This window comes from Cupressus sempervirens, chromosome 5 (genome assembly GCF_028749045.1).
Source record: "Cupressus sempervirens isolate cs-2001-9-10 chromosome 5, ASM2874904v1, whole genome shotgun sequence".
Lineage (NCBI taxonomy): Eukaryota > Viridiplantae > Streptophyta > Pinopsida > Cupressales > Cupressaceae > Cupressus > Cupressus sempervirens.
Genome location: NC_143122.1, coordinates 839,680,857 through 839,695,862, shown reverse-complemented (window position 1 = coordinate 839,695,862; position 15,006 = coordinate 839,680,857). Strand labels below are relative to the sequence as shown.

At 35.5% G+C, this 15,006-nt stretch overlaps 1 protein-coding gene across 17 annotated transcripts in view; it reads left to right on the top strand.

The window, feature by feature from the left end:
* LOC149558490 (LUC7 N terminus domain-containing protein) overlaps positions 1–14,746 on the top strand; it is a 47,710-nt gene extending 32,964 nt beyond the window's left edge. Inside the window, exons 5-13 of one of the 17 annotated variants that reach the window (XM_089832715.1) lie at positions 11,799–11,874; positions 11,985–12,185; positions 12,305–12,517; positions 12,651–13,026; positions 13,212–13,497; positions 13,607–13,685; positions 13,926–13,989; positions 14,132–14,212; positions 14,402–14,746. In XM_089832715.1, the coding sequence (XP_089688841.1) occupies positions 11,799–11,874; positions 11,985–12,185; positions 12,305–12,517; positions 12,651–13,025 (865 nt within the window). In that variant the 3' untranslated portion in view covers position 13,026; positions 13,212–13,497; positions 13,607–13,685; ... (1 more) ...; positions 14,132–14,212; positions 14,402–14,746. Of the gene's footprint in view, positions 1–11,798; positions 11,875–11,984; positions 12,186–12,304; positions 12,518–12,650; positions 13,498–13,606; positions 13,686–13,803; positions 13,990–14,072 lie in introns of all 17 variants that reach the window. The other 16 variants (XM_089832714.1, XM_089832708.1, XM_089832705.1 and 13 more) reach the window with 16 other exon arrangements.
* The last annotated feature ends 260 nt before the right edge of the window (positions 14,747–15,006 follow it).

The window sequence follows — 15,006 nt, the reverse complement described above, 5'->3', positions numbered from 1 at the left end:
CCCCTTGACTGTTACGAAAGAGGTAAAGGACTTGCTTGAGGCATGTGCACATCAGAAAGCATTCTTCGTAGCCGAACTGCCTGACAAGTTGCTTTAACAATTTTCTGATATTCAGCTTCAGTTGAGGAGAGAGCTACTGCCCACTGTTTCTTGCTAGTCCATGTAACCTTACCTGTACCCAGAGTCCAGACTGAAGACATACCTGGACGTAGACTTCCTGTTATCAAGACAAGCTGCCCATTTTGACTCTGAAAGTAATAAGTCTTGGATAATTGCTTCTTCTGTATAGAATCTCAATGTTGGAAGTCCCCTTCACATATCACAGCACATGCTTTACTGCAACCCATTGTTCGGCTTCAGGGGCTATCATAAAGCAAGAGACTTAACTAACAAAAAAGCCAAGGTTAGGTCTGGTGGCAGTGTGATAGATGAGACTGCCCACTATATGTGAATGTGGAATCATCCACAAGAGGTGAAACTGATTTGGTAGATAATTTCAGCCCTTTCTCCATAGTAGTGGATGCAGGTTTGCAACTTTCCATCCTAAATTTGTCTAGTAAATTCCTGGCATACTTTGATTGAGATAGAAAAATACTATCATCTCTCCGCTAAAGCTCAACGCCTAAGAAGTATTGTAGAACTCCCAATTTCGTCATGTCAAAGGACTGTCACAGACTTTGTTTGATGTGCTCATAAATAGTACTGAACTACCAGTAATAATAATGTCATAAATATATATGACAAATAGGAATAAATGCTCTCTTTGTGTGAGAACCCTCTAGCAAGTAGCTGAGCTCTTTATTTATCAAGGGTTCCATCAACCTTGTACTCAACTGGATACACCCTTTGTAGCCAATGGGCTTCTTCCTGGATGAAAGATCAGAAAGAACCCAAGTTTTGTTCTTCAGAAGAGTGCAGGTTCTGTTTACATAGCTTGTTTCCACCAATTATTGCCTTCCCCTCTAAATAGCATTAAGTGTCCTAAACACTGAATATTGGTTATAAGGGCGAAGTTTATTACATTTTGCAGTTTGCTCTTGTTTCTAGATGATCTACATTCAATGAGCACATCATCATGAAGATCACCCGTGGTCTTGTGCCACCATTTTGACCCAACAGTAGATAGGTTCAATATTTGATTTAAGAGCAACAATTGGACCTGAATTGGCTGGAACAGGCTCATCAAGATGTAGATCAACAGGTTCATGAGGAAAGTTGGGTGGTGACTCTGCAGTTTCTCTGCTCAACCACACTTTTCTGTAAGTAGTGTTGGGTGTTGTAAGTTGATGCTTGAAATCATGATGTGCACAAAAGCTGGAGAAATCAGAAGAACAAAATTTGCCCCCATTGTCTCTCCTGTGAGTAACTATATGTTGACTAGACTCTTTTTCTACCAATACCTTAAATTTCTGAAACATACTAAACGCTTTGGCTAATGGACTTCTGACTTCACACTTTTTGAGGCACAAAAAATGAGCTAAACATGAGGCTGAAATTCTGACTGCACGTAACCCATGACATGGATTACAATGCATAGCAAAAGAGGCAGAATGATGGCACACCTTTGAAGGCGGACAAATAAAAACCCTAGGTCACCAAAAGCAGATTGTTAACTGGGGTTTGAAAAACCCTAGTTGCTTGAAAACAGCAAAAAAATGCCCAGGCAATCAAAAGAAATCACACAATTTTGAGTAGAAATTGGAAAAATCCAAGTCATGTGGACTTGTAAAGGCACAGAAAAATAGCAAAGAACACCTTTGGCTTTAGGCAAATTTTCCACTTAGATCTGTTGGTTCCTGGGAAAAAAAACCACAGCAGAGGCGATGTAAACATGTAGATGCGAGGAGCATGGGCTTCTTTATGGATTAAAAAATACTTGTGGGCGCCAAAAGAGACATAAGAAATCAGACCATCAGAATTTGCAATAAAATCAGGAGAATTGCATTCACACAATCCTCTGAAACATAGTAACACAGACGTCTTTTATTGCTTGGAAGAAAAGACACCCCATTATGAGCAAGAGTTGAAACAGTGAGTGCGTATATGCAGATTAAAATCACTGCAAAGACAAACCCGAGCCGAGGGCCAGAAAAAGCAATCAATCCCTTCAAGATATGCAAATATGCAGATCAAAACAAAATGAAGTCCCTTCATGATTTTCCATGAAGATTTGAGCCAAAGAAAAGAACTATTGAACCCTTTTGTTCATTCTTAAAGCACGGATAGAGTAAAAACATTGAAAAATTTCACTTAGGAAATTTCAGAACTATATTTTAAATTTTTTTTTAATTTGGTCTCTGATACCATGTTATGATGGTAATAGCTTGATTTTATTCAAAGAGTGAAATGAACATATATAGCCAATTACATTGACAATGTTTCCTAAAGAACCAAATGATAACTGAACACTGATTTGGAAACTATCTAACTAAACTTAATATTACTTTATTCACCGTCAACTAAATAAATATGTAAATATTATTCTAATAATTACTTGTTGCTTTAATGAAAAATTTGGTTTCATTGTGTAAGTTTTTTTTTGCTTTTTTGGCAACAATAATTACATATCAATACGCCATAAACAATTTCCTTCTTTAAACGAAACTAGTCATTTAACAACAATTATTTTTATGTTTTAAATAAACATCGGTTAGGCCAACTGTGCTTTCTAGTCTTGGATGGTGATTAGTTTCAATTACAGTGGAACCACAAGTACTGAACAGTAAAGTAGAATATGATTAGAAGCTACCATGTTAACTGAAAATTCAAAGTAAAGTTTTGCATCAAAGGCACAAAAAAGTAGTGTGTATATATGTGCATATACGTTTAGTTAATATCCTATACGTAATTTGAGCTAGATGCCACAATTAAGGGGTATACGTTATGTCAAGTTGATCTATGAATTGCACCTGGTCCCATCAATTTTGGTATGGTACACCCAAACTTGGATCTGTAGTTTACCCAATCCAACATTCTACATCTGTAAATTTTAAGACTGTAACAGGTGTGTATTGGGGATTCTAACAGAGACTACCCTTTAAAAACCCTGATGATTTACCAATTGACCTCAGTCAAATGTTAGGTTAACAATTAGCTAGAGTTCATAGATTTCTAAATGTTAGGTCAACCATATGCTAGAGTTCATAGAGAAGATGAGAAAGTCTTGGTTCCTTAATATTATTATGCTCAACCATGTAAGTTCATTCTTTTCGGTAAGTTTGATCCCTTCTTAAGGTATCTCAATAATTGATTCAAGGTGACCAGTCATATCTTTTATCGGCACTCGGCCTGAATCCCTTGTGCATGATTAGTAGTTAAATTATTTAGCATTAATTTTTGTTTATTTTCATCGTTGGCATGTTAGTAGTAAAACTAAAAATCCTTTTTGGGAATAAATTGGTTAACAAAGATATCAAGAATTCTTCAATTAAACACAGGAAAAGAGAAAAAATTATTCTTTATTTTTTTGTTCTGTTAAATATCCTAGGCAGAGGTAAAGTGAAAGTAAATTGAAGTTTGTACCATATAAGGAAAACTTGGGCTTGATAGCCCAAACTTTTACCCAGACTTGGGACTTTACAAAAACTCTGTTAAATAATAAAAACAGATAATGCATGGGAGAATGTATAATTCAATGTTAAGCATAGCAGAACTAGTCAGAGTTGGTATAGACATGGCAAACCAAACGTATGTATGGAATCCAGATTTTCTGATTGGGAGATTTCAAAATATATGGAAAACAAATCTTTTGTTATTCAATGCCAAATATAGGAAAAATCTTTGCTTTGCCTTCCATTGCAGTTCAAATCAATTTTAATGTTTTTCTTTTTTAAAGTAGGACAATGGTTTGGGTGGCAGTCCCAAATTTTAGAGGCTGGGGCATAGGTGCCAATGGGTTCATACTGATTCTGAATTTGGATTGAAATTATCAAATTGAAGGTGTCAGTTAGTGAGATAGATGGAAAAAGTTTTAGGAAAATAGAAATTAGATTTAGAAAGCATTCAAAGCCGTACTTTGAAGTTACAGTTGGAAAATATTGAGGGTTTTAGGGCTAGAGTTATAAGAGATTTAGCTTTTTACACATTATTAGTGAAGCATACAAATTAAATCCTTAACCCTTGTACTTGCTAATAAAACAAACAGTAAGCCTAACATTATATCTTTTTTTTAAACGTTTAGACCTAACATCCCCTGGTCCGTCCTGAAAAAAAAAAAAAAATCTAGGGTTGAGGGCAAGTTTGTACTTGAGTAACAAAACAGCACTTACTATAATTCAAAATCTTGAAATATATAATCAGAACTAAGTTCAGGGTTAGGATGAGGGCTACTTTTCTAAGAGCTAAAATCGTAAAGATAAAACCCAAAACTCTGGAAAAACTTCAAGGTCGGGAGTTAGCTGCTGGCAAGTGGTGATTAATTGCTGATCCTATTAAAATGCCAGCGATTAGAAGTTTACCTTGGAATGGTCAGCTTTTCCAGCTCTATTTGGAATTATTTGGTCTTTAAAACTTTTGGGACGTTACGTTCTTTTCACTAGGAAAATGAAATGCAAGGATTAAATGTGGATGGTCTAGTTTCTCTATATTTAATTTTTCAATATTGACTACTAGTTGTTTGATTGCATACATATTTTTAGCTTATCAGATTTGTAACTAACAAGTTTGTCGGTTTAGCTGAAATATAGTTCTCATGATATCTGAAGTAGCAGTGCAACACAAAGAATTGAAAAGTTTTAATCTATGTGAGAATGGAAAATGTACATTTATATATTGTTTGCTTGCCAGGCTGGGCAGCCGGCTCACAATTGACATCATTAGGCCAGAGTCTGTTTATGTTTGATGACCACTCCAACATGTAGGATGGAATACTTAGCATCCTAGGGTAGAACACAAAATATTGAATCCTCTCTTGAATAAGGGAGCTTAGATGCTGGTAATCACTTGGGGACTTACATGGGGAGAACACAAAATATTGAATCCTCTTTTGAATAAGGGAGCTTAGATGCTGGTAATCACTTGGGGACTTACGTTAGTTCTTTTGTGGAGGATTTGTCAACTTCAATGTGAATTGTATAACAATTGAACTTTTCAAAGTTAATCCTAACTATGATTTCCAATAAAGTGCAAATAGATCAGGTTTTGGAGTTTTAAACTACTAATACATCCACTCTTGAATGTTGATATGGTGAGACCAAACCAGTCCTTGCTCCACAAAGTCAACTACTCATAGGAGGGTGAAATCTTCTGAGGGTGCAAGTATGATTTTCAAACCACTTTTGCTTATCAAAATCATAAATAATGCAAATCAATCAAGTTCAAATAACTGAAGTGAAGTGCTTGCAATTAGGGCCTAGACTAACCTCAAACTGTTACTTGGAATCAACTAGTGGCAAAAGGTATGGGTTTCACCATGCTTTCAACAAAAATATCTTTCAGTAAGCTATTCAATTATCTTGCTTCAATTATTTTAAACATCTGATTAGCTTAAGAAAATTAAATCTAAGCATTTAAGAAACCATGGTGCACTCCAATATCAGCAACAAACTTGCAATTACTTCGGTAGTATTTAGGCAACAATTTTTCCAGTTCTCCCCTTCACAAAGGATTTGAGCAAGCCTCTCCAAATGCAATGTATGACCTACATTATTTGAGGTCAATGACCAAGATGACACCAACCCAACCCTAATGTAGCTCTCAGATACAAGCATTAAATACTTATCTAATTATAATAAGGCACCAACTTATGGGCCAATGAGAAAATTACATAGCTTTGATGGACCGATGAGATAATTGGCTAGGTAGAGATATTAGGTGACCTCCTTATGTATTCTTGAAGTGATCGGATTGGATTGGATAAAATTTGTCATGTGAAATTGGAATATTGGTTGAGATGAGTGGGTGCCACCTCGACCTGCTTATCTTTTAAACTCTAAGTTACCCATTCGGGTTCGGGGATGGATTTGGGTTTGAGTTCGGGTTTGTGGGTTAAGGTGACCTTTTTTTCGCATTTGGGTTTGTGGGTGTGTGTCTATATATATGTGTGTGTCTATATGTATATATATGCATTATATATTTAGAAAATAAGAGAAACATGCATAATTCTTAACTTAGTCATTTGATAGTATGAATATATATCCTTGATCAATGCCAATTGTCAAAGATAAACATTAAATACCTGTTCATTAATCTATGTTCATGATTGAAAAGAAAATCATACATTTAATTACTAAATTGCAAAATGAAATTTCAAAACATAGAGTGGTTCATCAAATAATAATGTTTGAAACATAATGATAAATGGCAAGTGCTTAATAGTTTATCAATGATCATAGTATCAAATGCCCTTCAAGAGTTAAATGGGTCATCAAGCAATGAGGGATCAATGGCTTCATCCTTGACTGCAACTATATCTAGATCCTCGTCATTGGAACAAACAATCTCTACAACCTTCCTTAAAACTTGCAAAATGGGCACACCAAAATGAGGGAGCAAATTATAGATTAGTTGACTGAAATGTTTTTTACTAGGTTCCTTTTAGGTTTACATAAAAAAAATATAAATAACAAACATTATTTTAAGTTTTATTTCATTTTTTGGACCCTACCGCTGTGGTTCCTCCTAGGTTCTCTTGGGTTCGTGCCGACAAGGACTTGGACGGACCCACCGTTCAAAATCCGGACCGCCTAGACCGGCAACGAATGTGGACATGAATCCAGATCCGCATGAACTTGGACCCGAATTCGAGCTGTAGGGTGCGAATTTGGTTACAGAGTAAATTAAATTTCATCAATTTCCTTTCTCCACTATCATAAAAGAAGTCTATGCATCTCTAACAATATCTCTTGATACTCAACATTTTAAAGCCTTCAATTGACTGTGATGGCTCATATTCCCAAATTGCTTTACCTTCATGGATTTTCTCCACTTTTTGAAGTTCTTTACGGGTAATTAATTTAACTTATCTTTTTCCTTGATCTTGTAGAAGTGATGGAGTGCTTCATGAAATTGGATCATTCTAACCATAGTGTAAAAATTTTTAACGGTAGTATCTCGACCGACCCAAAATTTTTGGAAAACTTGGAATCGGCAAAAATTTGGCGAAAAATTCAGCAATAAATCAACACTTTTATTGAACATTTGAAAATATACAATTTCTTAAAATTTCTAAAAATATACAATTTGTAGAATGTATAATAATTTGAGATATCCACCATATATCAATCAAAGCTTTTAGTTAAACAGTAATTCATAGTAAGTAGAACTAAGTAGATTAACATAGTGCTAGAATCATATACCAAAAACAAGTAGAACATCTGAATATAAATAAGTTCAATACATATAGAAGTCAAACTCCTTGAAATTACTACTTTTGAATACATATTAAGTTCAAGTTTCAGTATCAATGAAAACTAAGACTAGCAATCATAAATTGCGTCTATGAGTAAAACTCAAAAAAAATCGTTGCTACTAGGTGGGTGATGTTGAAGTAGAACCTCATCCAACATGTTACACAAATTTTAGAAATACCATTTAAAAAAAATGAGGGATCAATGGCTTCAGCCCTGGCTGCAACTATATCTAGATCCTCATCATTGGAACCCAAATCGGCTCCACTAGTCTCAAATGCTGCTATATCATTTTCCTCTTCAACATGATAGATTAGATAAGTGAAATGTTTTTTTATTAGGTTTCTTTTAGGGTTACATTAAATATATATTTAAAAAATACTCTTTAAAGTTGATTTATTTCACATTTTGTACCCTACTGTCCCAGGTCTTCATGGGTTCGCTGCGAGTTCGCTATAGTAGGGACCTTGGTGAACCCACAGTCCGAAAGAAGGACTCACAGTGAACCTGGATGCGAATCCGGACTTACTTGGACCCAAAATTGGGCAGCAGGGGATGAATCTAGTAACATACAAACAAACACATAAAACATATCAACACCGAAAATTGGGATATAAAAAGAAAGAGCCATATATATTTAAGCATATAGAGAGCCTTTGAAAATGATAAAAGGCATTGAAAGTCATAAAATGAAGATTGAAAAAGGAACAAGGGCTATAGCGACATTGGGGGAAATATAATAAAATAGCAAATAACATCCTAAGAAACAAGATCTCTGCAAGGAGTAAAATAAAATATAAGCAACGAAGGGAGGATGTGAGATAGGACAAGGATAGCTGATAACCTCAAAGATTGTAGATCAAGTGCCACCACCCTAGAGTGCTGCATCACCAATTCAATACATAAAATAATATAAGTGTGGGAAAAGATTGGATTAAATCGAGTTTTAGTGGTGATGGGAGCAATAAATAAATAAAGTTATAAGGAACTTATAAGAGGATGGAGAGATTAAGTTTTGAAAACTTTATAGTCATCTGATAGAAGATGAAAATATATCAAGCAGATTTATTAATAGTTTCGTAATCTAGTATGTGGATTAGAGTCTTGATGAGGAGGAACTCTCTTACATGAGCTTAAAAGTATGTTCTGATTATGATATCTTGAGAACTACCTTTGTTCATATCATCCTTTGACTACAAGAGATAAGTATGTTTTGATTATGATATCTTGATAACTACCTTTGTTTATATTTTTTGTAGTTAATCTCTTATTTGTATCCTGTATATACTATAAGAGCATTATTCTGGTATCATCCTTTGACTACAAGAGATAAGTATTTTCTGATTATGATATCTTGAGAACTACCTTCGTTTATATTTTTTGTAGTTAATCTCTTTATTTATATCCTATATAGACTATAAGAGCTATTTGCCTTGGTCTTTTTCTTTCTCTTTGGGGATGTTCTTGTAGGAAAAAGAAGATTGATACTCGATATAGAGGGAGTCTGACAATTAATTAGATGTAACTTTGGACAAGGAGCTCAAAAGATTGAGCTTAGAAGTTTGAGGTGAAAGCCCTTGGTTCCACCCGCTACGCCGAGACATGGTGGATTACATGTGAGTTACTTCATTCCTTTGTGGTTACTATAGTAAGATGATGATTTTACAATAGTCTAACCTTCTCTCATGATGGATATCATATGGTTGATGAGGTGAAAGCCCTTGGTTCCACCCTCTATGCTGGGGCATGGTGGATGTCATGTGAGTTACTACATGACCTTGTGGTTACTATAGTAAGATGATGTTCTTACAATAGTCTAACCTTCTATTACGATGAATATCATATGGTTGATGTCTAAGCAGGTCATGATAAATTATATCTTACAGGGTGGATCAATTTCCTTAAATAGACCATTTATAATGTTCTTATGGCAAGTATCATTGAGGATACATGTGAACATGCCTTATGGACATTTTGAGTACTTGGTGGATGACGTTCTTACAATAGTCTAACCTTCTATTATGATGAATATCATATGGTTGATGTCCAAGTAGGGCATGATAAATTAAATCTTACATGGTGGATTAATTTCCTTAAATAGACCACTTATAATGTTACCTATGGCAAGTATCATAAGTATCATTGAGGATACATGTGAACATACCTTATGGACATTTTGAGTACTTGGTGAATATCATGCAACTTGATATTCTGAGGCCATTACTCCTGATATCATGATATGGTATCTGATGGTATATATCTTCAGATCAACGATACTGCTTAACAGACCATTCTTGATATTGTGCTTAGCTAAGAGGGAGTGTAGATGTTTTGTAGCTTAGATGGATAAATCGCATGAGACTAAACTGAAGATATATAAGTAGGAGATAATTTCCACAGCAAGTCAAATTGTGATATTGCTATCAAGATTTAATCGTGTGATTTTGAGTCAAACTCATTGACCCATGTTTCATGAGTAGTGATTCATCATGAATCCATCTCATGAGAATAAATGGAACACTTAGCACTCATTGGATCTAGGTGATGCTCACAGGGGTGAAGCATCGAGACTTCCCGAGAGGTCACCCATCCCAATACTACTCCAGCTTGAGCGCGCTTACTATGGAGTTTCCTGCATGGTTAAACCTAAAGCTTGCAACCCCATTTGCAAAACCTTCACCAAGTGTTGTGCCTTATGAACCATTCATTAGAAAACCCCTTAAGCTCATCAATCGATAAGGAGATAATTTCTACAACAATTCAAATTGTGATATTGCTATCAGGATTTAATTGTGTGATTTTGAGTCAAACTCATTGACCCATGTTTCATGAGTAGTGATTCAACATGAATCCATCTCTCATGAGAATAAATGGAACACTTAGCACTCATTGGATCTAGGTGATGCTCATAGGGGTGAAGCACCAAGACTTCCCAAGAGGTCACCCATCCCAGTACTACTCCATCTTGAGTGTGCTTAACTATGGAGTTTCCTCCATGGTTAAAGCCAAAGCTTGCAACCCTATTTGCAAAACACTTCACCAAGTGTTGTGCCTTATGAACCAGTCATTAGAAAGCCCCTTATGCTCATCAATTGATAAGTAGGAGATAATTTCCACAAGAAGTGAAATTGTGATATTGCTATTAGGATTTAACTGTGTGATTTTGAGTCAAACTCATTGACCCATCTTTCATGAGTAGTGATTGACCATTCACTTTCCTATCTCCTAGGGTGCTTTGGATTAGAAATTGCTTGCGTGTTTCACAAAGTTGGAACACTGTCAATGTGAAATCAAGACAACTCTTAGCCATTGTTTGAACATTTTCATTAACATGTCTCTTGTTGCCTCATCCTGAATATAAATGCAAGAGAGATAGCCACATTTGAAAAACACATAAAAAAAGGCAGTGCTATTACATTTGCAACGATCTTATCTTTGCAATATTCAAGTTGGCTTCATCAATTGTTTATCCAAAATACCATTGACCATTCACTTTCCTATCTCCTAGGGTGCTTTGGATTAGAAATTGCCTGCGTGTTTCACAAAGTTGGAACACTGTCAATGTGAAATCAAGACAACTCTTAGCCATTGTTTGAACATTTTCATTACTTTTTAGATCCAAGCGTTGACAGGGTTTGGAACTGTGCAAGTGCACATCAGAATTTTGACTAGGAGTGGGATCCAGACTTGACCACTTTTAACTTGCCTCATGATTCAAATGACGATAAGCCATGACCTAAGCCTGAGACCTTGCCTAGACATTGCCAACCATGTGGCCTAAATACTTATTGCCAAATCTAAACTAAACTAACCAACTACTCTATTGCCAAGCCAAAAGAGGGGGTTCCTCATTTGCAATGGGTTGACAGTGTGGAAAGGTCACAAAATGTCCCAGGTTCAAGCCTTATCAGGTTTAGAGCCCAAATTACCACTACAAAAAATATTGAATTGATTGTGTAACATGATTGCCATTTTTCTTGGAAAAGGACTAGAAACTGTTCTCATTCCGTTTCTCTGTTTGTTAGAACCATGATGCAGAAGAAAACAATTTGCAGTTTTCTTCTATGCTAGTAGGATTTGGAAGATGCAGACCTAAGCCTTAGCTGTTGCTTAATAAATTAATAAAGAAATCTGAGTGGCAAGTGGATATAGGTTGACTATTGTGAGGAAAAACTATACACATGGTTCAGTTATAATTATAAATGGATTTTGTTCTTTCACTATCAAGGTATGCAAAAGTTAAATCTTATATTTATATAATTTGAAAATGATAATTATATATTCAATTTTATTTCTTCAAAATGCTTACTGGGTCACCAGATTGTGGAAGATAAAACTATAATGGAAGCCATCTTTAAATGCGGATATGTTTTTCAAATTCCTATATTGTGTTTACTGTATGCACCATTTCTTGTTTGCTGCTTACTAGTGTTTGATGGATCTTTGAAACAGTTTTGAGAAGTCTTCGAGGCATGATCTATATGTTCCTAGATTTGAAGCAGAACTTGCACAGTTTTGTGAGAAGCTGGTCAGTTCAAAGTATTTCATGAACAGAAAGTGTTCATTTCACTAAATCAAGAAAATGAAGTTTCTATTGTTGTCTTTCTTCAAATGATTTTAGGGTTTTTTAATCTCCAGGTTCAAGATTTAGACCGTAAAGTACGTAGAGGTCGTGAACGTTTAGCCCAAGATGTAGACGTTTCATCTGTTATGCCATTCTCGACAGAGAAATCAGAACAATTAGCAACAATAGAGGAAAAGATAAGGAAACTGCTGGAACAGGTTGAAAATCTTGGAGAGGAAGGAAAAGTTGATGAAGCACAAGCATTAATGAGGAAGGTACCACTAATGATATTTTAATGTCTGGGTTAGGTGTAGTTATAGATTTGATGGTGGAGATGATTTATATTGTGTTATATTTTAAGTTTGAACTGACTGATTTTATTATTTTGTTCTAGGTTGATATATTGAATGTGGAAAAAACAGTTGTTACACAACAAGCATCAAGTGAGAGAGGACTAATACTGTCACAGGAAAAAAAGATGGCACTTTGTGAAATCTGTGGCTCCTTTTTAGTGGCAAATGATGCTGCTGAGAGAACCCAATCTCATGTAACTGGGAAGCAGCACATAGGCTATGGCATGGTTCGCGATTTTATTACAGAATTTAAGGTGACTTTTTCAATCTCTAATGTTTTAGCTATGTTTCTGATGATAATTTTTTTATTTTTCAACAATGCTCAGCAATTATAAAGTTAGATGACTATTTTCATATCTCTGATATATGTGAACACTTGGTTCTCAGGCTAAAAAAGAAAAAACCAGAGAAGCTGAGAGGCTTGTAAAAGAGAAAGAAGCAGAAGAAAAGAGGAAAGAGGAGAAGAAGGAAATGGAAAGAACAAAAGATAATGATTGGGATAGAGAAGGAAGTAGAGGAAGAGATGATAGGGATCGGTACAGGGAAAGGGATCGTGAGAGGGACAGAATAAGGGAACATCGAGAAAGATCAAGAGACTGGGATAGGAATCCCCTCAGGCCAGGCCTTGGTGGAAGAGAAAGGGAAAGGGAGAGAGATCGGGACAGAAGCAGAGATAGGGAACGGTTAAGGGACCGAGGCCATGTAAGAAGTAGATCTCGATCTCCTTACAAACATGCCTCGCCTGGTAGACATTTTCGATAAGGTATTCGAATTCCAAATTGTTTAGTTTAGTTACAAGCTTTTCTCTTCCATGGCTACAGAAGATCAAGTTATGCATGGAGGTGACTATACTTTCTGTTATGTGAGCTTGTATTATCTGAATAGCCTTAAGTGTAAGGTCAATATTAGTCTGTACTGTCTTTAAGAATTACCTGTTTCATTATGCAGAGTGCAGCATTTGGCTTACCCTCTTTTTAAAGACATCCCTCTTTATCAAAAGCTAAGGGTTGCGTGTTATTTCAACTTATACATACATTTAATTCAACCTCAGTATTTTAATGAGATGTTCGTCAGGTATAAGTTTCCAAGTGAAAATTGACAAACACAATATGCCATTATTACTATTGTTTTGCTGTAGACTACAGAGGAATTGCTTGGTGCTTCTGCAATTAATTAGTTTAAAGTTAAACTCTATATTAGAAGTAACAGAAAGATGGCGCTTCAAACTTATTGGGTAACACACTTAACCTTTTCTGCTTCTAAAATGTTGGTGTTTTCTTCCCTTCAAATGAATAAGGCTTAAGATGCGCAGAATGGCTAAACCAGTGAGATGGTTTTCACAGGCTTGACAATGCTCTGTATCTGATAGATGTGTGTTTAATCTTTTGATACCTGAATGAGGAAGTTTCAACTTTTCAGAAGGTAATCTTTGGTTCCTTCAAATTTTTTATTTGTGTCTCACAAGGCCAGCCCGTTCGTCCAAAGGCATGCTTGCTTGCAATAAATTTCACTATCCTTTGCATTCTTCTTACATTTTTAGTGAGGAGTTTGCCTTCTATTGGCTTTCATGTGCGTCTAGTCTTCCGATGATTTGGAGTGGTGACATTTCCCTTTGAATTGACACACCATTGTTGATGTCGTGTTGCTGGTCAAAATCTAAAGCATGTGAGGCTGCTGGAGAATTCATTCTTCCTGCTAAGTTGTCAATCATCGCTGTCCTTGAAAGGTAGGCATCTTCTCTTTCTCTTTGAGTAAAAGAATATAATATGCTACAATGGGAATGGAACATTGAATATGGAATTTTTTTAGGAAGGATATATGGTATCATGCACAGATGGTGTGGATGACACTTGACCCATCATTTACAGTGCAGCTTGCGAGATTGAAGTTTTAAAATTTAAATGCTCCTTTAGGTTTGTTCAGCATGCACCTTACCATTCCATTTTCAGGTAACTGGGAATCAGTAAGTTTATTGTTATTTGGAGGGTTCCTAATGGTAAACGGTTGTGCCATGAATAGTGAACATGCTTATAACGTATATCATGATAGTTGTTCATTGGTAAGGCTGTGAATATATTTTGGTAAATGGAAATTAATGGATATAGTTTTGACGAGGAGAATGAACTCTTTGATATCAGTGGAGACTCTGATTTTCTTGCTGGAAAAAAATTGCTCTCTATCAAACGTTGACCTTGGAAGAAATTTTGTTAATCTGTTTGCCTTATGGGAAAGAGCTTCTCCCAGAGGGTTTGTTAGCCCTGTACAGTGCATGTAAGTATCACTGATAGACATGAGAGAAGCATATCAAGATCAAGGAATTATGAAATTTACGCTTGATGTGTATGTATGATAACCATCTACATTCTTATAGGGAATTAATTAGATGTATTGTAGATTTTGAGCATATTACAGAATGATTCTACAGCAGCATAGAGGGGCCCTGGAGCACAATTATAAAATTCATTTGAAATGGAATTGTAGCATATAGACGTTGGTTTGTTTTCTTTGGTTGATAACTTTTGATTGATAAGTTTAATGAATGAATTTATGAGTTTGTTTTCTAAATAGTAAAAAATTGAAAATTTTAATGGTTGAATTTTGTATTTTAAAAAATGAATAGATGAAAAATTGCAATATACTTGTTTTTATTGTGAGCAGGAACCCATGTGATAAAATTGCATACAATAAGGACATGCATATCATCTGTTCATACAGTAGAATGTATATGTCCAAACGAGCATGT